This window comes from Ascaphus truei, unplaced genomic scaffold (assembly GCF_040206685.1).
Source record: "Ascaphus truei isolate aAscTru1 unplaced genomic scaffold, aAscTru1.hap1 HAP1_SCAFFOLD_411, whole genome shotgun sequence".
NCBI classification, from domain to species: domain Eukaryota; kingdom Metazoa; phylum Chordata; class Amphibia; order Anura; family Ascaphidae; genus Ascaphus; species Ascaphus truei.
In genome coordinates this window covers 133,256-160,287 of record NW_027456742.1, presented here as the reverse complement: position 1 = coordinate 160,287, position 27,032 = coordinate 133,256, and the positions used below count along the sequence as shown (strand labels likewise).

At 42.8% G+C, this 27,032-nt stretch overlaps 1 protein-coding gene and 1 long non-coding RNA gene across 3 annotated transcripts; both read left to right on the top strand.

The window, feature by feature from the left end:
• Nucleotides 1–5,452: 5,452 nt before the first annotated feature.
• LOC142483986 (uncharacterized) lies at nt 5,453–6,791 on the top strand. 2 transcript variants are annotated; one of them, XR_012797522.1, is made up of 2 exons: nt 5,453–5,623; nt 6,568–6,791. It is a non-coding gene; the product is annotated as an uncharacterized LOC142483986 (long non-coding RNA). The 2 variants fall into 2 exon arrangements; XR_012797523.1 differs by having other exon boundaries at nt 5,453–5,723.
• A 2,876-nt stretch (nt 6,792–9,667) lies between these two features.
• On the top strand, nt 9,668–26,870 carry TAT (tyrosine aminotransferase). The gene is made up of 12 exons (XM_075583914.1): nt 9,668–9,824; nt 11,976–12,215; nt 13,855–13,959; nt 14,147–14,214; nt 15,735–15,893; nt 17,352–17,490; nt 18,112–18,164; nt 22,157–22,309; nt 22,963–23,091; nt 23,906–23,989; nt 25,382–25,480; nt 25,903–26,870. Exons 1-12 carry the CDS (start codon nt 9,713–9,715, stop codon nt 26,044–26,046), a joined length of 1,485 nt encoding a protein of 494 aa, XP_075440029.1. The 5' UTR covers nt 9,668–9,712; the 3' UTR covers nt 26,047–26,870.
• The last annotated feature ends 162 nt before the right edge of the window (nt 26,871–27,032 follow it).

Here is a 27,032-nt window from a genome sequence, read left to right as displayed (position 1 = left end):
GGCCATAACTGACTACATACGGGATTATTGCGATCAGGCCCATCCCTAGGTTATCAAATAAAAATGAGGAGTAGACAGCACTCAATGTACCAAAATTGAGTAATAAGATAAGATATGGTGCAGCGAGAACAAGAGGGGACCCTAACCCCTCAAATGAATAGTAACAATAAGAGTAGTTCCCACAACTCAAAGAAATAATAGTCTAGAGATAAGTCAAATACTGAAATACTGCAATTTAATGTGAAAAATATATTTAAAAATTACATACAAAAACTGAGGCACGGTAATTGCAACAAGTGAAAGCAATTACTGAAGGTGTAAAAAGACACCCAAGGGTAAGTAACAAATGAACAGGAGGATAAAGGGTAGGGGAAGGAAGGGGAAAACAGATGGGGAGGGAGGGGATTTAGGTAAATGAGGGGGGCAATGTTTCGGGGTGAACGCCTTCTTCAGGCCCATTCCCTATGATCTGTTGGACCAAAGGTACTTCCCTCACCCTAAATAATAACCTCTACAAATCAAAGCTAACAAACCAAACTCAAAGATAGTGTACTAATGGAACCAACAAGTTGATATGGGAATAAGCCCTGGCACAACCGAACGGGTACAGACACAAGCAAATACACACCCCAATGGGTACAAATTACATGTAAATACACTGGCTCAATTGCTGTGGTCTGGGTAAATACACGGACAGGACTCCCCATGGACAACCAAACACGCAGTCCAGACTAAGAGTATACAGTCAAGTAATAGCACTGCTATTCCCCTACGCCTTATCCTCCGGTTCATTTGTTACTTACCCTTGGGTGTCTTTTTACACCTTCAGTAATTGCTTTCACTTGTTGCAATTACTGTGCCTCAGTTTTTCTATGTAATTTTTTGAATATATTGTTCACATTAAATTGCAGTATTTCCGTATGTGGCTTATCTCTAGACTATTACTTCTTTGAATGTAGGGATCTACTCTTATTGTTACTATCCCTAGGTTATGTGCCGCCCTTAGGCAAAAACAATAAGGCTGTGCCTTTTATGGGGGGGGGGAGGGGTTATAGGATTGAAGCAGGGGGTCTCCAGAGCAACCCCCTGCTTCCCGAGATACAGACCTCCATTGGGAGTGGTGGTAGCAGCTCCAGATGGGTTATTGAAATGGCGGCTTTAAAGCTCCCGTGTCACGCAGCCCAATAGGAAGCAGTGACTTCATCCCTTGCACCCCCTATAGACGTGTCTCAGGAAGCAGAGCTGAAATTAATGGGGTTCAGCTCCAAAGACCGGGGGGGAGGGGAATATTTGCTCCTTTATCACTCTGCATTTTAACTACCCCTTTTCCTCGCCTTGCATGCTGAGTGCCTAGCGCCGGTCTGGTTGCTATCAACAGTTAAACCAGAACATGCAAGAGAAAAAAAAGCCAACGCACAACGTGACGAATTCAACTTGTTATTCAGGAACAGCGGTATGCAGCACGGAAATAGCGACAGCTGGTAGTAATAAAGAGCGTAAGGACAGGAATACTTATGTTGTAATGCAAGAGTGTGAAAAATGCCAGTCATAGCAATTACGCCACAGCCCCAGTCACTGCGTGTGCACGCATGCGTCGGAGCGCCTGGCGGCACGTGCACCAGTTTCAGTCGCCATCTGTGGTCTGGGATGCGCGTCCAGAGAAAAGCAGGAGATCGCGGTGGGGAGCGGGGGGGGGGGCGGTGGCGCGGCCATGACGTCGCGCGGCAGGTTCGCCCTCATTGGCCCGTATCACACTGAAGGTGGTCAATTGAAACCCCCCTGGTGATGATAAGAAATAAAGTACAAAATACAATTCCCCCGTAACCTTAGCACTGGGTATGTTTAGGGCCTCTAGAAATTTCTAAAGCAGGGGCAGCCAACAAGTCCTCAAGGGTCACCAACAGGTCAGGTTTTCAGGATGTGGCTCTGAGCCACTGAGCCACCTGTGCTGAAGCAGGGATATCCTGAAAACCTGACCTGTTGGTGGCCCTTTAGGACTGTAGTGGCCACCCTTGGTCTAAAGGCACGATCATTTGTATAGTATCTATCTCTCTACCGGTGTATATTTGGGAGTGCACCTTCTAAAAGGCTATTTCTTTATTTCCCTTCCCGTTGTTGTGCATTTATCAAGCTCTCTAGGAAGCTTGTTATCCTGGGTGAGCACCCTACAGGTTGAGCGAGCATTCTCTGTTCTTTTGTACAGTATGTGTGCGACACCTGTAATTAGCTGAGTGTGTGTGATACAGGTAGAACATTAGGGACAAGTAGTACTGCCCGTGGCACAACATATGCAAGATTGCTGCATATGGGTTGTTTGCTGGGGTGTGTATCCTCTGACGGACACACACACGTGTCACACACGCACTCCCGGAACGCTGGAAGAAGAAACTGTCTGTTTCATGCAGTTATCTCTCTGACCTGTTATGAACCCTGCATTAGTGTCATCAACTCACACTGCTGGCTGCTTTGCATCACACACACATGGTGGCCTTGAGGCTTGGCTGTATGAAAGCTCTGTGAACTTTAAACGAGCAATCCAAGAGCTTTTTAATTTTTTTTAGTGTAAGTAGGGTGTCTCCGGAGCTGCACCCCATTTATTTCAGCTCTGGGGACCCCCTGCTTCCGGAGATACTTACCTCGGTAGTAGGTAGGGTAGGGTAGCCACTCCAGCTGAACTAGCTGAGGTTTAAAGCTCCCGCGTTCCGCGGGCCAATAGAAAGCTGAACCCAATGACATCACGGCTTCCTATTGGCCAGCAGGGCGCGAGAGCTTTGGAAAGTGGCCATTACTTGATCCCCGCAATGCCAACTAGCCGAGACAGAGCGGCTACCGGCATCCCCTACGGAGGCAAGCAGGGGGTCCCCGGAGCCCACTTGGATCGCCGCTTTAAGGCTGCGGCCATACCCGACTCATTGTGGCCGGATTGCAGGGTGATAACTGTCTCTCCAGTATCAGGAGAGTAACCTGCGATGTTATGTGATCACAACAACAAATAGAAAAACGGAGGCAGGACAGGAGGGGGAGCTGGATATTCGCTGAGTGCGAGATTCCAAAGGCTTCCTGTTCTTTACATTAGCTGCGCGCAGTGGATGTTGTTTGTGTACTTACCCAAGTTTGGAGCAACGTAGTCAGACTGACGTCAGTTTCATCTTGCCTCGCAGGAGATGGAGGGTTTTGCTCCGACTTTGCCGCACCCGCTTGCGATTTTGGGGAGCGCCAGCATAAATGCGGATTAAAATAATGACGTCCCGCTTCTGTGCATCAAAAAATCCGCCAGTTCTGAGGTGGCAAACAATCTTTTATTGTTTATAAAATCAGCGGCAGGTGAAGATATAATGAAGTTTGATACGAAGGAGTTTTTTGCGCACATAGTGCCCAATAATAATTCAAACACATTTTATCAGACAAAAATAAACAGAAACATTACATCTAATTGTAATTTTTTCTGGGTTTCGATAGAGGCGAGTATTACAATAAGCAAAAGCAATAGTTACATTAAAATACACATTTAAAGTATGGTGTAACGCAGGGGTGGGCAACTCCAGCCCTCAAGGGCCACCGGCAGGTCAGGGTTTCAGGAGATCCCTGCTTCAGTACAGGTGGCTCAGTCATAATAACATGCTATTTAGAGCTGCACAACTGATACACATTTTGCAATTTATTGACTGTTTTTCACAATTATTGTTATCGTTTATTTGTAAAGTGCCACCATATTCTCCAGCGCGGTACGATGGGGGCACAGAGATCATTAAATAAACAGAGTTACATCCAAGTACAATGTTCACAATTTGTTTATTTTATCTTTGGTCTTTTACCCCCCTCCCTCCCTCCCCCCCAAAAAATCTCTACATGGCAAAGGGACAGACTGATGAAACCACGACCTCGCAGTCACGCCAATCTCGGTGTGACGAATGCCAGCCTAAGTCAGACGGGCGATCCCTCTTACATTTCCAGATCTGCCGCCTTTGAGACCTGACGCGTCGTAATCTGCATGTCCCCACCTGTCCCCACCTGTCCCTGAATAGTCCATGAACTGTAGTATTGCAATAATAAAGAACATTTCAATATCGACTTTCCCGAATGTATTATCCCAATATTACTATCGTACCGGTAAATTGCCCAACTCTTCCTGATATTACAGCATGTGTTCAATAGGATAATCACTGTCCACAGGGTCAATGACTCAGGCAAAATAAAGAACGAAACGCTCCAATCAGACCTTTCTGCTCCTTCCACATTCTATATTCCTACTACTGAGGCAAGAATAAAAGATCTATAGCCTAGAAAATGACATACGAAGGACTGTCACGTGAATGATGTGTCTGATTATTCTGCAACAAAGTGTGTTCCAGATATGAGGACCGCCTGTTATTCGTGGTTTGCGAGACCCTTCATTTCTAAGAAATATGACACATTCTCAGAGACAATAAACTACACAACTACACACAGGAGTGTCCTTTATCTGTCCACTTCTTAACTCACATTTTGTGTAAATACTCTGCACATACATACATACACATATGTATATACACACACACACACACATATATATACATACACACATATACACATATATGCAACTACATATCACTCAGTGCTCACGTCTGTACACACACATATATACATTGCTCTACACACATTATATATATATACACACACACACACACATATATATATATATATATATATATATATATATATATGTGTGTGTATATGTATATATGTGTGTATATATGTGTATACTGTATGTATATATGTGTGTATATATGTGTATATGTATATATATATAATCACCACTGTCATTAAGGTTATGGTGGGTAAAAAAAGTGACAAAAACCCTCCACAGTAAAGCATAAAGCAACTGTAAATATTACTGTATGTTCATTTGCATGTCTTAGACAGGGTTGCAGACCTGTCTAAGACATGCAAATGAACATACAGTAATATTTACAGTTGCTATATATATATATATATATATATATATATATATATATACAAAAAAAGACTGCGCTTTTAGTATCTATCTGTAATAATATACAAACTAGACTGTATTTTCAAAAATATATCCAAAAAAATAAACAAAAACCACGTGATGAAAATATCCTATTGAGATGGAAGGGTGGTGGCCCTCTATATAGGATGTAGGCAGCTTTCTGAAAGGAACAAAGACATCCCCCTGGATCTAGAAGACAAGAAGAGAAGAAAGCGCCCGATCCTAGTGTATTATATTAAGATACAACATTTAATGTTCCAATAAAACTCCAACAAATGCGCACTCACAAACATAGAAAGTATTAAAGCATGTAATGAGTAATACTCATTCGCCAGACGCTGGAATCTGCTGCTCCGCTCACACGTCCTGCTCCCACAAGTTGTATGGCCCCTCTGGGCTACCGTCCAGCAGGAACTCAGGGGATGTGCAGCTACTCCTGTTCTCAGCCGGAAACGAGCTGTGGTGAACAGTGGTTCCGCATAGGAGGAAGGGAGATGGTAGGACCAAGGGGACCAAATCGCTATCGTGTCACCATAAGGTGGCGTCCCAAAGTCCCAGCAAACAGCGCGTCAGCGCGGGGCAGCGTCACAGAGTCCCAGAGTCTGAATGAAAGTCCCAGATACAGAAAAGGTCTGGTACAGTGACCATCACTAGTAAAACTAGTATCCCTACGCGTTTCTTCACACTTGGGTGATTTCATCAAGGGATAAATGACGGATATAAGTCATAGGTATTTATATTTAAATCCACCAATCAGCAGAGGTCATGGCTAGTATTTGCATAGATAAATACAAGCAATCAATTAATTAATGGCTGTATGTCCCAATAGACCCATACAACAATAACACAATAGAATTAAATCATTGGAAATATACATATTTTATGACCACAAAATAAAACATATATATAAATTCATGTATAAGTGTGTATATTTTGTTTGCACATATAGTAAGTACATATGTATTATACAGGCTATATGTTATTAGAGCAGTAAATAACCATTCTTAATAATTGTGAAAATGAGCCTGTATTAAATGAATCAATTTACATTATAACTCACTACAACATGATTGTATATACATGTGTATTAATTGTATTTTAAAATACACAAGTACCGTACCAATGTAAACATAATAATAAATCTAAAATTTATAAGGAAAATGGAAGAGGAAAAACAATGAAAATGTATTATAATGATTAATCCAATCATTCAATCCTCCCATAAATTTGAGATGGACGCTAGCCACTTCACAGTGACCAGCAGCCTCCCAAATGGGCTACTAGAGGAGGATAAATGATTGAGATATATATGAGGTGTATTTGAAAGGATAACAAATCAGAAAGGACCCACTCAGAGATAGCTCTAAATATTCTATTGATATTTATAGGAATGTCCATGACCATGAAATAGAATATAGGAGTGATAGATGGTATTACATGTGTATTCAAAATGGTGATATTGCTATTTATAATAAATAATAAATACCCCAGGGTACATATTTAACCCATAGTTGTTGAACCATATATTGTGTTTTAATATGTATCTGAAATACTAATAGTGATATATCTTTCAGATAAGGAGAAAAGAAACATCAAACAAACAGAGACTTTGTATCCGAGATCACAAATATCGCAAACTGAAAAGAATGCACTATACAGCAAGAAATAATATATCGCTGTCAGTTACGGAGGAAATCATTTTATGTGTTCTAAACTGTGAAAATATATATGTGTATATATCTCTAATGACATAAATAAATGTACTCCGATTTATAAATGCAGAGTATATGAGATACTGTGTATTGTGTATTTCTATATAAAGTGATACTAATATGTGTAAAACTAATATAAATATATATGTTACATTTTTATTTTATTTTTAAATTTTTATCATTTTTATTTTTTTATTTTTATTTAAATTTTTATTTATTTTCTATAGTGAATGATTTATATTCTTATATAACTTAAATCTCTAATATATACTACAATAAAAGAATACAATGAAATGAGAGAGTATACGAATGTATACTACCCAATGATATTATATTTCTATATAAAGTGATATTGAAGTGTGTGAAACTAAATTTAATCTTGATTTATGTGATAAAGTGATTAGTATTATTATATGTTCTAATTCGTGACCTATCTAATAAACAGATATGTGAGGAAGAGACTCCATGAGACAGACACAGAGGGAACAAGTCAAGCATGTTCAACCCTGACCTCTATATCATGTCACCAAGGGAGAATTGTCCTATCAAACTACAGTACTGATATCAATGCAGTCGTTTAAACCAAATGGGCTGAGTGTGTTAAGAACATAGATCCAGTAGGTTTCTCTTAGATTTAACCGTTTATGTCTATCCCCACTTAATAGAGTGGATTTAATACTTTCTATGCCCATCACTACTAATGTGGCTGGGTCTTTGTTATGTTTCAACTGATAGTGGCGAGATAAACTGTGTGTTTGTAGTCCATGTATTACGTTCCTACGATGTTCTAAAAATCGTATACTTAAAGGACGTGCCGTCCTCCCAATATATTGTATACCACAAGGGCACATAATAGCATAGACTACAAAGCTGGATAAACAATGTATATGTCCTTTAACTAAATGTGTAGTTCCGTTGGAATGAGATGAGATACTATTTGATGTCTTTAGATGTTTACATGTTATACATCTTGGGCGCTTACAAAAGAAAATTACCATAAACATCATTTATATCCTTCATGTGCATGACCTGTGAATATTTTAATCTACTTGGTGCCAAGACAGATTTGATGTTCTTTGCCTTTTGAAATACAACTGGTGCTCTAGTCGGTAGTTTTTTTTTTACCAATAATCGGGTCGTTCAACAGGATGTTCCAATGGGAGTTCAGTATCGATTTGATCTTGTAAAATGGATTATTATATTGTGTAACAAAAAAAGGTGAACTAAAATTATTGCTCAACTCTCTATCACAGTTCTTGATCTTTTGTTTTGATTTCTCCAAAATGTCACATCTATCCATTGAACCTACCTGTTTGAATGTATCCAGAATAATATCCTTATTATAGCCTTTGGCAACAAATTTCTTGACTAGAATATCCCCATGGGCCAAATAATCAAAGTCAAGAGAACAATTTCTCCTGACCCTAAAAAATTGTCATGAAATCGCACAGGCTTCAGCAGGCGAGCCAGCGGGTGCGATCGGGAGGCTGAGGGAGGCGGGGCAGGGACGTCGCTGGGCCAATCGCCCGCGACGCACCGACGTCAACGTCACAGCGCCGTGACGTTGACGCTGCTTCGCGCTGATTGGATGTTTTCAGCCAACAGCGCGCTGAAAAACAGCTTGGCTGTCTGCTGAAAAATCCAACTCTTCAGCACGCCTGCGGACGCTCGCGTGAGCCCCCTCTAAAGACATCCTCATTGAGGATGCCGGGGCTCAGCGCGGAGCGTCCGCACGGCTCAGCGCGGCCTGTCCTTCTATGGACGTGGCCTTACTCATTACATGCTTTAATACTTTTTATGTTTGTGAGTGCGCATTTGTTGCAGTTTTATTGGAACATTAAATGTTGTATCTTAATATAATACACTAGGATCGGGCGCTTTCTTCTCTTCTTGTCATATATATATATATACACATACACACACATACACACACACAAAATGCTATGCAGGCATTGCCATACACACGTCTTGTTTGTATTGTATAACCCTGTTTACTTAATGTAACCATGTATTATTTGTTATCATACCTCTGTGCCCGGGACATACGTGAAAACGAGAGGTAACTCTCAGTGTATTACTTCCTGGTAAAAACATTTTTATAAATAAACATATACAGCAGGTCAGGGGCACGCAAACTTTATTTGTGGCGCCCCCCCTGCCTGCTCTCCTCAGTTAGAGCGCCCCCCCACCTTACCTCACGCGGTGTCATATGACCGTGGCAACCATGACGTCACATGACCCCGTGGCGTCATTTGACGCCGCGTTGCCATGCCGATAACTGACACCAAGCTTCTGAACCACGGTAAGTAATAGGTTGCAGAGGCCTCGCGCGGTCCCCCGACATTTAATTTAAATGCCTTGGGAAGAGCGCGGCACTTCTGCAACCGCCCGCGCCCCCCCTAAAAAAAATCTAGCGCCCCCCGTTTGCGCACTGCTGCAGTAGGAACTGTTCTGCACACACAGAAAGACATTGCTGCGCAAACACACACAAACATTATTCAGCACAGATATATACACACATGGTTCCATATACATATAGACAATACTATGCAAAGACCATTCTGCAACATACATATAGACACACACACACACACACAGACACACACACTTTCTGTCCCAACCTAATCCGCCCTGGTACACACAGTGTTAGACTCATCAACACAAATACTTCAGTACTTAATTCATATACATAGATATATACACTTAACTAGATTCATACACAGATATATACAGCCATGTATGGTGCTGCATACCTAAAGGTAGGTGATTATTGTAGGTAGATAATCTACATTGTGTACATATATTGCACACACTGAAGAAGTTACAAATATCATGTTTTCATTGAAACACAGATGCCTAAAAAGGGTTAATTGGAATGCACTCAAAATCAGTTCAATATGGTACATAAACTGATAGGAGCGACGTCCTACAAATGGAACACTGCCTTCTTTTTCAACCAATAGCTAGGGGAATTCAGGTCCAACTCCCATTTTTGGGGGACTATTTTATGGACAGTGGTTGCCTAATTTGTGATTCATCTGGTCAGCTGTGTGGAAGTATCCAGAGGGTCATCTCTGAAACTTCTCGGGACAGGCTGAATTACCCTTTAACAGGCAAAGGTAAAGTACATTGATGAGAGCTTTCTTTCTTTCATTTCTATTGTAATAAAATAGGATTGTTCTGCCACATTTATATAAAAGCAAAGCCTCACTCTCTTTCCTCAAGACCTTATCATGCTGCCCCAGTGGAACGTGCCATGTGGGATATTACCTACAACAGGGGTGCTCAGCTCCAGTCGTCAAGAATCCCCAACAGGTCAGTTTTAAGAATATCCCAGCTTCAGCACAGGTGGGTCAATCAGTGGCTCAGATTGACCCACCTGTGCTGAAGCTGGGATATCCTTAAAAGCGGACTTGTTGGGGGTATATTGAGAACTAGAGTTGAGCACCACCGATCTACAATTAAAAAATAAATACAAAATCAATGCAATTACCATCATCACCATCTATTTTAAATTTAAACCCAATTTCTAGCACCCGAAAGGCAAGAGCAGTAATAGAGTTTATGCAAAGGCAACGAACACAAACTAGAGGCAAAGAGATCCAGACTAGTAAACATGCCCCAGAGAGGGGAGAACCATATACAGTAAGAAAAGGGGAAAATAACAAACAATACAAACACACAAAGACCAGATACTGGGGCGGACGGAGGAGATCAGAGAACGTCGACGATGGTGTGGCGGTGGTAACGATGTCTCAGGAGTTGCAGTTAATTACTAATTAGTCATTGAACTTACCTTTTATTTGTTGTACGAGTTCTAGGAAGGGAATTGTATTGCAGATAAAGAAGTGTTACTTTGAAACAATGCTGTCACCAAAGTTTCATAGTTTAGCTTTATATATAATAAAAAGACGAAAGTCACACAAACCTGTAAATGGAAAATAACCTGTTATGACGAGAGAAATGTTGACCATTTAACAAATGTTGGCAAACATATGTAATGCACGGCTTTCAATGAAAATACTATACAAAAAAAATCTAATCGCTAATCTACAATGAATAATATTTGTGTAATCTCATAGTACAGTATTCCTCTCTCTCTCTCTCTATCCTACTCATTGCTGATTCTTGTATTATTTCCATGTTTTCGCTACATTTTACTCATATTATGTCTTCGCTGCTCTAGCTCAGATTTGCATTATTTATTCATTTCAGTGCTTAATATTACAGGCTTGAGTTGGGAGATAGACCAAAATAATAGTAACATTGTGATTTTAAGAAAGAACGACCGCGAATATTGAACATTTTGATTATTGGGATCTTAATATCAGCTTGTGAAATGCGGTTTAAAATACGAATGACCAATGTTGACAGGATCTCTGCCCCCCTCTTTCACTGCTGCACCCCAAAGCGAACACTGTACCTTCCACCTAATTCCAACCCTACCTCTGTTCATGAATAAAGGGGCACTAGGGGTGTTTTGTTTATTTTCAAATGTAATTAATTAATAAAAACATTTCATTTGTCACAACTGTAAAATAATTGAGAATATATTCAGTTTTATGTTAAACGTTCAGAAATAATAATGAAATTAAAAACGGGTAATATTTTTTCCTATGGCGCAAATATTTATCAGAATAACTATTGTTATTACAGTAATTTTCTCGCTATAATTATTATGGGTACAACAAAAGCCACGCTCAGTAGCACTCATTTGGCATAAATATATATTCACGATGTGGTGGGTGGAGGAGTTTGAGCTACCTGGGAATGTGTGTGTGATAATTATTATGGGAACAGATTTACGATTGCCCAGAAATGTCTGTTATTGCTAATTTAACTTTTTGTCACCTTTCGACCCATTGGGGTTACTCCGGTGTCCAGGTTCTTTCCTACCCCACAAAGGGTTGTTCATAACGGGTGCAATATAACATGCTCGGAGAGCTGGTTAAGAAATTTGACCAAGGAAGGGACACATTTTGCCAACAACCCAGTGGGAGATTCCTGTTCTCAGTTAGAGTCTCTTTATACATGCAACACGCACACAGAAATGTTCCGTGTCCTGATGTGTGCTGGCAGTTCTGAATGTTTTTTTTTTTAATGTTCTGCTGTCTGCAGACCACATTTAATGACCTGAACTCCCAATCAGATGACGTGTCGCTCTCACTCGCTGTGGGACGCTGAATGCTTGCAGCTATCTTGTAGCACGGGAATGGCGATGCCATTGTGGTCCTAATAACACGGTGACACATGTTTTGTCTTTCTGATAGAAATGCAGACAGACTCCTACCTAATCCAGGTAAATGGCTCTGTCGGCCACACAAAGGTCATGGATGTTCAAGTCAACATCCAGGGACCCAATGTCATTGAGAAAATGAAATTCCGAAAGCCGAGATGGGCAGTGCGGGCATCGGAGACGTCAAAAAGAACCTTCAATCCCATCAGAGCCATCGTGGATACTATGACAGCTACCCCAAATCCGACCAAGCCCATGATTGCACTGTCTATAGGTCAGTAAAAACTCAGATCTCGGACCACTCTTAATAAATACATAATATACGTATGCATGTATGTATCATAATTTGTTGTAAGGGTCCTCCCTGCTATTGTGCCATCCTATACCTTCCCCCCCAGCATCCTCTTCCCTCTCTGTGCTGCTGTGGATGTACAGCCCCTCCCCCCCCCCATCCCTAATTCTCACCTTCCTTATCTCTGTTTTAACACCCCTCCAGTGCCTCTCTGTTCTTTATTCTTCCTTTTTTTTCCAATCCCTGTCTAAGTCACAGAAACCTTTGTATATCAGTATTGCTTGACCTGAGGAAGAGAGGAAAACTCTCGAAAGCTTGTCCTATGACATAAATTGTTAGTCCAAATAAAAAAGGTATCACCGAATACTGAAGAACTCATTTATATTTATTTTTATTCTCTCTCTCTCTCTCTATGTATATATATTACAGTATCAGAGCTGGACAGCACTTTGGTAAAGCATTGTCTGACTTATCAGCATTCGTTCTCAAATGAAATGTTTTAAATGCACAGGAGAGAACATTAAAATATATTCAACTTCTGGACTCTAAAAACAATGGCTCAAATCAAGATACATGTCACTGTATGTCAACAATTCAAACAATGTTTTTTTTTTTTTTAAGTGCTGACTTCCCAAGGGTTTCACAACGCAAACCCTCCACATTTCAGAGAAAGTGAGCGTTACTGGCCATCCCATCGTCACACCTGTGATATCTACGCACCTGACACCTAGCACACTTCGTTCTTACTCATTTATGCTAATCATCTTTACAGCCCACTCCCTACACAGTATATCTCCACTTCCTCTCATTACTAGATAAAGGATCCTCCTTACTGTGCTGCCATAGTACATACAGCATGAAGAAGAAACCCCAGGAGGTGTCCACAGCTCCATACCAGGGGGGGCCAACGCCAGTCCTCAGGGGCAACCAACAGGTCAGGTTCTCAAGATATCCCTGCTTCAGCACATGTGGTGCAGTCAAAGACTGAGCCACCTGTGCTGAAGCAGTGATATCCTTAACACCGGACCTGCTGGTGGCCCTTGAGGACTGGTTGGCCCACCCTGTCCTAACACTAGCAGCAAACGCTCTAATACCACTTCTTTTGCACACAAATATATATGGTGTGGTGGGTTTGGGTCTGAGGTTGCATGGGGGGTGGGGTGGTGTGTGTGTTGGTTAAAAAGACGGCAAGCTTTCCAGGACCACAAAAGGTCCATTCTTTAGGCAGAAACACGTGTCTGAAGGGACCTCTGTGGTCCTGAAAGCCATTGGATACAACCCGTGGACGGATTTGTAGAATCCGATCCATGGATTCAGCAATCCACTGGTGGATTCTTAAGAATCTGCAGAATCCGTGGATTGAATTCTACAAATCCGTCCACGGGTTGCGGAATCCGTGGCATGCATTGGTGATCATAATAAAAAATTTGCAATAGGCGAATCGCCCTTTATGAGATTGATCCGCTGAGATCCACGGACCAAAAGGAACCGGCTGATCCTCTGCGGATCCCTATCCGGCCCATCTCTTGGCATACCCAGTGCCGTCACACCAGATTGGCACGAGTGGCTGTCTATGAAAGCAGCTATCCCCGGAGCTAAGAGAGTGCGCTTATTCTTCCAGGAGATCCCACCGTATTTGGAAACCTTCCGACCGATGACCAAGTCACCAGAGCACTGAAAGAAGCCATCGACTCGCAGAAGTACAACGGCTACGCTCCGAGCATAGGTAACGCCATTTATACCTTCCCCCGTCTCTCGTTCACACATCTGCTTCTCCCAAATTCCCCATCTCCGGTGAAAGCCCCTCTCTCCCTCCCTCCCTTACACAAGGTTTCCTGGAGAGCCAAGGTAAGGTTGTCCATGGACGCACGATCCCCTCCTCATGAAACCCTCTTCTGCTCCTTTGTTGATAGGATACCAGTCAAGCCGGGAGGTCATTGCCAAGTATTACAAGTGTCCAGAAACTCCGCTGGAAGCCAAGGTATGCGAGACACTGGCTGATCAGTGTATGATGTAGCACAGGGAGGCTCAACCCCAGTCCTCAGGCCCCCTCCCTCACTGGTCAGGCTTTCAGGATATCCCAGCTTCAGCACAGGTGGCTCAATCAGAGGCTCAGTTGAAGACCGACTCTGATTGAGCCACCTGTGCTGAAGCAGGGACTGATTGAGCCACCTTTGCTGAAGCAGGGATATCCTGAAAACCAGACCTGTTGGGTGGGATTGGGGACTGGATTTGAGCCCCTCTGCTGTAGCACACAGAAACAAAGTTTAACTTAATGCTAGAGTTCCATTTAGACTCATGCACCTGATCATGTTCTGTCACTACATGTATAGCAAGGAGTTATTCCATGTCCCCCTCCCCCCCCCCCCCGGATCTCAGGGACCCCCAGTTCCTGAGAAAAACTAATTGAGTGTCGGTTTTAAAAATTAAAAATAAAGCCGTCAAAACTAAAAACATGTCCAGAGCAGGTGGGACTTTTTAAGATATGAATTTATGAGATTTGGCAGTAGCAATTATAATTGTTTTGACCACACATTATTTAAGTTAAGGTGGGTAACAGAGTGACAAAAAAAACCTCCACCGTACAGTGTACAGCTAATAATAATCCCACGTGTGAGCATATTCACACGTCTCAGCCAGGTCTGCCACCCTGCCCCGCCCATTATCTCCCAGCATGCAGTGCTTCCACTGCAGCCAGGGATTCTGGGAAATGACATGCAAATGAACTCTTTTTGCTTTTCACCCAGGTGACACTGCGTGCTCATTTGCATGTCATTACCCTGACTGCAGTGGAAGCACTGTATGCTGAGAGATAATGGGGAAGGGCAGCGTGGCAGACCTGGCTGAGACATGTGAATGTGCTCACACGTGGGATTATTATTAGCTGTGATCACACTATAATTCAGCTGTGATCATTGCTTCTTTCCTCACTTAGCCGTGTGCCTCACACCCTATAGTTATAGTAGGTAGATCCCATGAGATTTCTTCGTGTGTGATTCAGTGTTACATGTCCAGTGGAAAAGCAAATAAACTAATCACGTGAGAGAAATATTAAGGATAGCAGCAAATATGCTACCTGGCTGAGTACTTTCAGTTTGCTGCAGCTACGATGTATGTTTCTACTAAGGAGGGAACATCTAAGCATGTCCACTCTCTAGTCCTGTCATATTGTTGCAGTTATTAAAGGATTTGGGTTTCCTCTCAGACCATAACCACCAGTAACATTATATCTGTCTTTCTTCATCGAGGTATTAGTCTTGTTTTCCGAACCCATAACAATTTAAGACTGTATATCAGGGGAGGCCAAAACACCAGTCCTCAAGGGCCACCAACAGGTCAGGTTCTCAATCAGGTGGCTCAATCAACCTGACCTGTTGGTGGCCAATGAGGAATGGAATTGGTCACCCCTGCTGTAGTAAGACAGAATTGCAGAAGATGACTCCTTCACGGATGTCCTTAGGAGATCTGTGACACGTTTAACGACTCTCTCGCTCTCTTCAGGACGTCATTCTAACCAGCGGCTGCAGCCAAGCCATTGAACTTGCACTGGGAGTGCTGGCCAATCCCGGGCAGAACATTCTGGTGCCACGACCAGGCTTCTCTCTGTACAAAACACTGGCTCTTTCCATGGGGATTGAGGTCAAGTTCTACAACTTGCTGGTGAGTTGGTGAAATTGGTGACAGATTTACATTTGTAAACCCCACACCGGTCCTGTGTCCATGGGCAGGTCCCGGTGCCACCTTCTCATGGTGGGTTCTTCTCCGTCAGTTTTTCTTGCGTCATATTTAGCGAGAAATGCACTCAGAGAATAGCCAAGTAATGTTGTTACTAAGTCCTCCTTGAGAATTCCTAAATAGTTGGTAATGAAATAGTGAAACAAAAAGCCAAGAATAAGGCGTGGCTGTGACCGGGCAGCATATACAAAACATCTCTCATGCAAAATCCAACGATTGATTTCAAGACCGAAATCCTTGACTTATGGAGACTGTAAGAGACGTGTTGAGATGTATGCAATGGAGACTGTTTTAAGGTGAAATTAAAATAAGGCTTTATTACGCCTGTCGCTTTAAACACAGCAAACATGTAAATCAGCAAACAAAATCCGCTCCACTCTGGAGTATATATACACTTTTGATCCAGCTCCCTAACTGCATGGTTAGCCCAGCGATTCACCAGCCCAAATCATACTTTCTGGGCAAGCTACCCAGCTACCTGAACAAGCTCCTCACCCCTACCACATGCAGTACCTATCACCTGAGATCAGACTCCAAAAGACTATTCATGGTCCCAAGACTCAACAAAGTATCCGGACGTTCCTCCTTCTCCTTCCGTGCACCCCAAAACTGGAACAACCTACCAGAGACTCTCATATCCACCACCAGCTTAAGTTCTTTCAAATCTAAGGCTGTCTCACACTTTAATCTGGTCTGTAACTGTTTCATAAGCTCATAATATATATTTTCTTTAACTGTGCATGCAATGTCTTGTATATAAATGTATACCTTGTTCATTTATGTAACTGTATTTGTAACCATGTATTATTTGTTTTACTCTGTGCCCAGGACATACTTGAAAACGAGAGGTAACTCTCAATGTATTACTTCCTGGTAAAATATTTTATAAATAAATAAATAAATAGAGACATTCATATACTTAGATAGACATAGATAATAATCTTAAAAGAAAAGTCTTATCTGTTAGCTGGGTTGCTGTAGGGGAAGGCTTTGTTCTCTGATGCGCTATTAGAGAGGGTCGAGGTTCCTTACAATGCATCTGATCTCAGACACGCTATTAGAGAGGGTTGGGGTTCCTTACAATGCATCTGATCTCAGACGCGCTATTATAGAGGGTTGGGGTTCCTTACAATGCATCTGATCTCAGACGCGCTATTAGAGAGGGTTGGGGTTCCGCCGAATTTCACAATATAATGATAGGGTTTGTTAAGCAAACACTGGCATCGAGAATCAAGTAACATTTTATTTTGCGAATATTACATGGGGCGCCAGTATGCCTGCAGTCTGTACAGCTTCCAGCAGAGAATAGCACATGTTATACCAAACCAACAGGGATCCACAGCTCACATTATTTGATGCACATACCTCACTTCACCTTTTCAGCCTGAGAAATCCTGGGAAATTGATCTGAAGCATCTGGAATCCCTGGTGGATGACAAAACAGCCTGTATCATCGTCAATAATCCATCAAATCCCTGCGGCTCTGTTTTCAGCAAAAAGCACTTACAGAAATTTATATCCGGTGAGTCCAGAGATCAAAGAAGGTAGTGATTCTACAACAGAGAGATAACCGCCGCAGAAGCCAATCCACATAGATCAATGCACATGCAGAGAAGAGTCGGAGCGCGGGGGGGGGGGGGGGAGGGGGATATGTGCTGTTGTGTGTGCAACATGCATTAGTAACAACCACTTTGCCATTTTATAGTATTACCAAGACAAGAATATCTGGTCGTGCGCAAATCTCTGCATTGTTACATGGTACATCAATTTGCACGGCTTATATCAGGGACTGGCAACTCCTGTCCTCAATGTTAGGTTTGCAGGATATCCTGCTTCAGCACAGGTGGCTCAATCAGCGGCTACATTGTTTACAACAGGGGTGGTTGACTCTGGTCCTCAAGGGCCACCAACAGGTCAGGTTTGAAGGACATCTCTGCTTCAGCACAGGTGGCTCAATCAGTGACTCTGTCCGACTGATTGAGCCACCTGCGCTGAAGCAGAGATATCCTTCAAACATGACCCGTTGGTAGCCCTTGAAGACTGGAGTTGCCCACCCCAGACTTACATGCACAATGACTACTACTGAAAATGAAGATGCATCTATAGATACTTTTTGTAACTCAGCCATTTCCTCTCCTCACAGTGGCGATGAGGCAGTGTGTGCCCATACTGGCTGATGAAATTTACGGCGACATGGTGAGTAGCGCTCTGGTTTAGCTGCACCAGTATGTCTTACATTGCATTAAAAGCTTTTCAAGTATACTTTCTAATAACTGCACCACTAAGCTAAATAATGGTAAATAAATAACCCTGGGGAAGTTTTAAAGCCATTTCCTATTGAACTCATAAGCAGCACATTTAGGAGAATCGTACCTTTACCAGAAGACCCGAATCTTGGCATTTATGCCACACACCACACAACAGTTATCCCAAGTAAGAGAGGAGGTATCCTTAAGATTTACTGCACACGTGTATCAATGTTCATCACAGAAATACATCTTTTCCAGTTACTTTCTTTCCTTTAGTTTGTGAATTCTAGCCATGAGATCAGGATCAAGAAACTTTAAAACAGCAAAACTACATCCCCCACTGCTTTTTCCTTCTTATTATTTTAACATGTAAAGCATGTGACAATGTATCATTCAAAATTCTTACCCAAGGTGGCAATCATTTGCTGTTCCTGTTATAAATGTGTAAAACTCCTGATTGTGTGCCTAACAAAATAACCGCCTTCTTAACTTTGTGCTGCAGTCTGTGAAATGCTCCCGCTGATATGTAACATTATATCACTAAGTGTAACACATTGCTACAGCTTTCAAAGTAATAGACTGTCCGCTGTTTGGAACACAACAACAGATCTGTTTGTGATACTTTGTTGCCAGAGGGCAAAGCTAAAAAAGGTGTGTCAGAGCCTGTTTCAAAAGAGGAAGTGGATATGACTTTCTAAATGGTTGCTGCAGCAATCAAAGGATGATCAGTACATTAAGAAAAATGGTATAAGGAGTTAAATAAATGCAGACAGTATTATCCAATAATACAGAACGGGTTTAAAAAAAAAAAAACATAGGATTTTTCATGTTTTGCGGCTTTAAGAATAAACCTTATCTGTGGTTTGTAATTTAGTACGGGACATAGTAGTAATTGCTGCTTCTAACTGCAGAAGTCTCCAGACCCGAGACCCTCACTTTTCTCATTTACGTGCCTCCTAAACAACCCTCAAAGGGCCCATCTGAAGTACATCTCCCACTGTCACTCAGTCCTTCCAGATGTCACAATGACTCTGCAGTTTGTGCCTCGCTTTGAAGTTATGTTCCTTCTTGGCTCAGAATTCCGATCTCTGCTCCCAACTGTTTTCAGATGTTTTTACACCGCTCCTTTTTGGAAAGGTTTCCTAATGTTACAGCAGGGCAATAAATTACAATAACGCTTCTTTAATAAAGTAACACAACTTTGTCCCAAGTATAATCTGGTATTTATCTTCCATGCACTAACCTCACAAGAATTGTCACTGAATGCTCCGGTGGGTAAGATAGAAGAGGCATTCTTTAGATCTGCAGCAGATAAAAAATACCATGTCTCGGACAAGTCTGCATCCCTGCCCTTCCCCATGATCTCTTGGCTTACAAGGCTTCCACTGCAGTAAGGGATTCTGGGCAATGACATGCAAATGAGCATCACAGTGAGGCACTTTTTGCTTCTTGTTCATTGTGACATTAGATCAGCACCAATTAGAACCGTTCCCAAGCATATTGCAGGCTTTCTTTCAGAGCAGTGGTCTCCAAACTTTTCAGTACGAGGGACACATCGTATATTCTACACATTTTCGCGGGCCAAAATAAAAAAAAATATTTTTAGAATTTTTATATATGAACGAATATGTTTTATTTGGATCTTTTTGGGGTAAATCAGGGTGATATGACTCAGAACAAAAAGAGAAATGTTACAATTACAAAGAAAGGATGCCGTGCTTACACTGGGAAATTATATATAATGAGCAAAAATATATATATTTCAAATTGCTGCGGGCCGGATAAAATCTTGTGGGGGGCCTGATGTGGCCCCTGGGCTGTAGTTTGGAGACCCCTGTTTTAGAGTGAGAGAGGTTTTTCCTTTTAGCTATTTTCTTAAACTGAAAACTTCCTGCCAGTCCATTGCATTCTGCTTCCTGCCAGTCCTTTGCACTCCGCTTCCTGCCAGTCCTTTGCATTCCGCTTCCTGCCAGTCCTATGCATTCTGCTTCTTGCCAGTCCTATGCATCCCGCTTCTTGCCAGTCCTATGCATTCCGCTTCTTGCCAGTCCTTTGCACTCTACTTCCTGCCAGTCCTTTGCACTCCGCTTCTTGCCAGTCCTTTGCATTCCGCTTCCTGCCAGTCCTTTGCACTCTACTTCCTGCCGGTCCTTTGCACTCCACTTCCTGCCAGTCCTTTGTATTCTGCTTCCTGCCAGTCCTATGCATTCCGCTTCTTGCCAGTCCTTTGCATTCCGCTTCCTGCCAGTCCTATGCATTCCGCTTCTTGCCAGTCCTTTGCATTCCGCTTCTTGCCAGTCCTTTGCACTCAGCTTCTTGCCAGTCCTTTGCATTCTGCTTCCTGCCAGTCCTTTGCACTCCGCTTCCTGCCAGTCCTTTGCATTCTGCTTCCTGCCAGTCCTATGCATTCCGCTTCTTGCCAGTCCTTTGGTTTCCGCTTCTTGCCAGTCCTTTGCATTCCACTTCTTGCCAGTCCTTTGCATTCTGCTTCCTGCCAGTCCTATGCATTCCGCTTCTTGCCAGTCCTTTGCATTCCGCTTCTTGCCAGTCCTTTGCATTCCGCTTCTTGCCAGTCCTTTGCATTCTGCTTCCTGCCAGTCCTTTGCATTCTGCTTCCTGCCAGTCCTATGCATTCCGCTTCTTGCCAGTCCTTTGCATTCCGCTTCTTGCCAGTCCTTTGCATTCCGCTTCTTGCCAGTCCTTTGCATTCTGCTTCCTGCCAGTCCTTTGCACTCTGCTTCCTGCCAGTCCTCTGCATTCCGCTTCTTGCCAGTCCTTTGCATTCTGCTTCCTGCCAGTCCTTTGCACTCCGCTTCCTGCCAGTCCTTTGCATTCTGCTTCCTCCCACTCCTTTGCACTCCGCTCCCTGCCAGTCCTTTGCATTCTGCTTCCTGCCAGTCGTTTGCATTCCGCTTCTTGCCAGCCCTTTACATTCCGCTTCTTGCCAGCCCTTTGCATCCCGCTTCTTGCCAGCCCTTTGCATCCCGCTTCTTGCCAGTACTATGCATTCCGCTTCTTGCCAGTCCTTTGCATTCTGCTTCTTGCCAGCCCTTTGCATCCCACTTCTTGCCAGCCCTTTGCATCCCGCTTCTTGCCAGTACTATGCATTCCGCTTCTTGCCAGTCCTTTGCATTCCGCTTCTTGCCAGCCCTTTGCATCCCGCTTCTTGCCAGCCCTTTGCATCCCGCTTCTTGCCAGTACTATGCATTCCGCTTCTTGCCAGTTCTTTGCATTCCGGTTCTTGCCAGCCCTTTGCATCCCACTTCTTGCCAGTCCTTTGCATTCCGCTTCTTGCCAGCCCTTTGCATCCCGCTTCTTGCCAGCCCTTTGCATCCCGCTTCTTGCCAGCCCTTTGCATTCCGCTTCTTGCCAGTATTATGCATTCCGCTTCTTGCCATTACTATGCATTCCGCTTCTTGCCAGTCCTATGCATTCCGCTTCTTGCCAGTCCTTTGCATTCCGCTTCTTGCCAGTCCTTTGCATTCCGCTTCTTGCCAGCCCTTTGCATCCCGCTTCTTGCCAGCCCTTTGCATCCCGCTTCTTGCCAGCCCTTTGCATTCCGCTTCTTGCCAGTATTATGCATTCCGCTTCTTGCCATTACTATGCATTCCGCTTCTTGCCAGTCCTTTGCATTCCGCTTCCTGCCAGTCCTTTGCATTCTGCTTCCTGCCAGTCCTTTGCACTCCGCTTCTTGCCAGTCCTTTGCATTCCGCTTCTTGCCAGTCCTTTGCATTCCGCTTCTTGCCAGTCCTTTGCATTCCGCTTCTTGCTTAACATACAGCTTTCCATTGATTCACCACGTGCCGCCGTTTCTATATTTTCTTAAATATTTTTGATGTATTAAATGCACATAAATCAATTCACATCATCACACCCACTGTGAACAATCCAGGTTGTCTGTTAGATTCGGTACTCACAGCCATTTCTTCCTGTTATTAGGTTTTTGGGGAACGGAAGTTCCAAGCTCTCGCTCCTCTGAGCAGCAGCGTCCCTATCCTGTCGTGCGGTGGGCTCGCGAAGCGTTGGCTGGTTCCAGGGTGGAGAATGGGGTGGATCCTAATCCATGATCGGAAAGATATATTTGGAAAAGAGGTGAATAAAACACTTTTTTCTGAACTGGATGAGAGCACATACAGTAGGCCCAGGTTCACTAAAGGGTGCTAAGCCTTAACACACTAACTAACACCCATTCAAATAAGGCATGCTAAAGCTTAGCTTGATTTAGTGAATCTGGGCAAGGGTCACATCTATCCATCATATCTGTGGGTTCTGCACTGATGCAACTTAAACATGATAATAAAGTGACAATTAAGTTTGATTTGGAAAGATTTAAAAAAAAAAAAAAAGTGTAAATCTAAACCTCACTATCTCATAATGTGGGTGTGACGCTGGGGTTAGTGTATTAGGGGACATTGACCCCCTAAACAAGAACAATATGTTGTTGTTTTTTGCTCTGTTGATTTGGAAAAAAAGTGTGAGAAGTCACACAGAACAAACATAATAATTAGGGGAGGAAGCAGAACAGGCATAAGGTAATTATTATCTCTCCAAGTTATTGGACCAATACATCTTCTGTGTGGAAGTTGAAAAGGAAAGAATGCTGTCACATGTATAAAACGTGACAAATATATGAGGGAGATGCTCCATTGCAGTGATGGAGTTAAACACACGAATAGATCCTTCAGTGTTCTGTGTCTTCTCATTGCTGAAGTTCTGTTACAAATGAGGAATTGGCTGCTTTGCAGATCAGAGAAGGTCTCGTGCGGCTAAGTCAAAGGATCCTTGGACCTTGCACAGTCGTCCAGGGGGCACTGGACAACATCATTAACAGAACCCCACAGGAATTCTATGACAATACCATCAGCTTCATAAAGGTACTTCCAAAAAACCCTTAATCTTACCAACACCAGAGACAGGAATCTGTCCTTAGGCCAATCACAGGAGCAATATGCCCGGACCAGTTCCCGAGTCCCGCAATGTTACCATCCTCCCCTGCACTTAAGTATCCCCAAAACTAGACATTTAGTGATCTAGGACAAAGGGCTGCATGTCCGCCTGGACGTCCAAAAACTAATGTTGCGTTCTTCTCTTTGGTTCAGCAAATAAAAATACCCCTTGTGAGCACATTTGCAAGTTTCAGACAGGCCTGCATACCTGCTTTCCCCCATAATCTCTTATCATACAATGCATCCACTGCAGCCAGGGATTCTGGGTAGTGACATGCAAATGAGCACGTGAGCACGCACGGTGCATTACTTTTTGCGTCTTGTCCATTTTAACATGGACCCCTATAAGCGTATGACTGCCATACAGCTTTCTCTTTGGTACAAAGAGAAGAGTCTAGATAAGAGGTTGTTTTTTTTTTTAGGAATGTGGTTCCATAATCCCATTTCTTTTAGTGAATTGCTCGCGTTATTTTAACAGGTATTTTCTGTAACAAATGGAAAAATGTTCAAACAGATCTAAATGTAAAAGATTGCTAAGTGACCGCATCAAGACGCCGTCTCTTCTGTTAGCCCAGGGAAGTGTGTGTAAGACAGGCATCCTTTGCAGACTAGTGCAGAGAACAGATACCATTTAATACCCTCCCCCTGACCTCCTTATTCTCTTTGATTTGGCTGTATTTTATGTGAGTCAACTGTTTCCTGGAATGTCCCTTCAAACCTGTCCTTTGTGTATCTATTGCAGTGTAACGCTGACCTGTGTTACAATACCCTCTGCGCCATCCCTGGACTTTGTCCGGTGCGGCCAGCCGGAGCCATGTATCTAATGGTAAGAGAATTTATTGGCGTGCAAGAGCTGCAGTAATCTGCCACACACACACACACACACACACACACACGCACGCACGCACGCACGCACACACACACACGTCTCTGCTTAGTAATTTTCCAAACCTCCCTAACTTTTGGGGGTTTATAAATAAGGGAAAGCATTTAGGACAGATTTGCCGTTTTAATTGTTCGGATTTGCTTAATGCCAAGGGCAAAAGCGGCAGAGCAGCTGCCACCTACACGCCTGCCACTGGGGGCACTCTTGTAATTCTGAACATTGCCACGATTCCTGCGATAAGGACACATTTAAAGAGGCAATCCATGCAGTATGCTATCAATTATAAATCTGCGCTGTGGTATTAGATAATAATGGCTGCATATTAGTTTGTATTATTTAACTCTGATGCCATTTTTTATGGAGTTTTGATATATACTGAGCCTCCATTGATTTCTACAGAAGGTTTTAGCCCACATCCCCGGCAGTGCAAGATTTTTGTAACACTTTCCTGTTTGTGATCATCTGTTGCCAATATTCCCAGCAGTTTGAGCTGCAAACTGTAACAGTAGATAATGTTACCGTAGTAATATAAGAATACTTTGTAGCTGCTGAGTTACACTGACTGAAGGATTGATTGAAACGGAAAGGCGGCCATTTAGGGAACCCTGGGAAGCAGGATCTTTATTTATTTATTTATTTTATTTATAAAATATTTTACCAGGAAGTAGTACATTGAGAGTTACCTCTCGTTTTCAAGTATGTCCTGGGCACAGAGTAAAACAAATAATACATGGTTACAAGTACAGTTACATAAATGAACAGGGTATACAGGGTTTGCTGATTGATCATGGTAGAACCAAATCGATCGGCAGCGTAGGCAATTCGTTTTCAATAAAAGTAATCAAATGTGTATACTCAAACAAAAAAAAAGATTTTTACATTTTCTTTAAGTGCCGCTTGGATTGCGTCTTTAAAGCAGGTTTTAGAAAATCACAATGATCGCAAAGCTTTAATAATCCCGAAGTATACAGGTACTGCATTGCTGCAGGTTTATCCTCTTCTCTATTATATTACTGCTGTCTTTCAAATTAGAAAATTGTATGAATTTGCAATTAAGTAGAGGATCAGAATGATATCTGTGCATGAAATGTCTGTGAATTCACTGTATAACCCTGTTCTTTTAATGTAACCCTGTATTGTTTTATAACTCTGTGCCCAGGACATACGTGAAAACGAGAGGTAACTCTCAATGTATTACTTCCTGGTAACACATTTTTATAAATAAAATAAATAAATAAAAAGGGATGACCGACACTTACACAAGCTTTGTCTTCAGTGCAGAGATTTGCTAATGACCCTAATGGCTTCCTACCTCTTATTATTACCCGGCAGGTCGGCATTGACATGGAACATTTTCCAGAGTTTGAGAATGATGTTGACTTCACGGAAAGAATGATCTCTGAGCAATCAGTCTTCTGCCTCCCAGCGACGGTAAGTGCCCCGTGTGAAGAGGTCTCCATGTTAGCACCAACACGAAGGTCTTCTATTTATGCCATGCCTTCTGTCTGTGCTATTCCACACCTTCCTACATGGTCTGACTTGTGTGTCATCTGGGTATTCTTGAAGACTCTAAACCAGTGGTGGCCAACTCCAGTCCTCAAGGGCCACCAACCGGTCAGTTTTGAAGGATATCCCTGCGTCAGCACAGGTGGCTCAATCAGTGGCTCAGTCAATGTCTGAGCCATCTGTGCTGAAGCAGGGATATCCTTAAAATCTGACCCATTGGTGGCCCTTGAGGACTGGCGTTGACCAGCCCTGCTCTAGAAGGCGAGGAAAGAGGGCAACGAGCTTGTTACTTCTGAGCCGTGTGTCTCCATCTTTTCATCTTTCCTTCTTCTCTCTCTCTCTCTCAGTGTTTTGAGTATCCCAACTACTTTCGGATTGTCCTTACGGTGCCAGAGAACATGATGCACGAGGCCTGCAGTCGCATCCGTGAATTCTGCGAGCAACACTACCAGGGCGCCGAGGCCGCGCAGGATCTAGAATGTGACAAGTGACAGTGCGGGAGGGGTCTCTCGGGTCCTCATACTCAGTGCAGGCGTGCTAGCATTATCCTTAGTGACTCCACAACCAGATCCCAGGCTCTCGTTTAAATCCATTTAATTTCCACCCAGCTGAAATACGAGTTCCAGTTCCAACATGTCCCACGACATGAGGACCCAACGTTCTTCTTAAACTCAGCTATTACTCCATGTACGCAATGTCATGTAGCATCAGTATCAGTCATTTAATGCATTCTTCTGTTATAATACCTTGGGATTGCAGTACCAGTGGGGATGTGCTATATGTGCATAATCCATGTTTATATATATATATATACTTTACAACAATACTAGACAGCCAATGCCTCCTTGTCATCCGATATCCTTGTATAGCAGTACCAGTAGTGATGCGATGGTAGTGTATGTTTCATTGGTTTATTGCCATAGTCAGGGTATTATACTGACGTGGCTAGTGCAGACTGTTAATACTCCAGGCCCGTGGGAATCATATTCCTCTCTCAGAGTCTGTTCACTACAGAATTCCTGAAATAGTTTTTCTTGCTCGCGATCTTGACAAGACATTCCAGAACCCGGGACCTCTCTCTAAATGTGTTATTTACATGTGATATTATATATGATGCAATACTTTAAGGAGTTTATTCTATTTTTGCCATCGGCTGGGTCGGCATATATAGAATACACCCCTATATCTGTATTTAATAGTACTTTTTTTTTTTTAATTGCATGCAAAATTGTCTAGATATCCACTGTAAATTAAATAAGTTATTGTGGTTTTTTTTATGAATAAATATTAAACAACTCTTGTTTGGTAAAGTTGATACCTTGCAATATCCTTTGGATCCTCATTCATCAGCATCGGACGCCCTCTCTTTTTTCGTGTTCCCTTTTGCGCTAGGTGAGGATAACACGTTCCTCACTCTTAAGTCGAAGGCTGCGCTTATAGTGCCGGCGACAGCGACGTTGCGTCAAAACAAATGCAT

Bases quoted from the DNA above. Each gene is read 5' to 3' on its own strand.
- TAT (XM_075583914.1), top strand. From the start codon at position 9,713: ATGGACAGTGGTTGCCTAATTTGTGATTCATCTGGTCAGCTGTGTGGA. The intron at 15,894-17,351 runs GTGAGTTGGTGA...TCACCTTTTCAG, and splicing joins TCAAGTTCTACAACTTGCTG to CCTGAGAAATCCTGGGAAAT. The intron at 23,990-25,381 runs GTAAGAGAATTT...ATTACCCGGCAG, and splicing joins CCGGAGCCATGTATCTAATG to GTCGGCATTGACATGGAACA.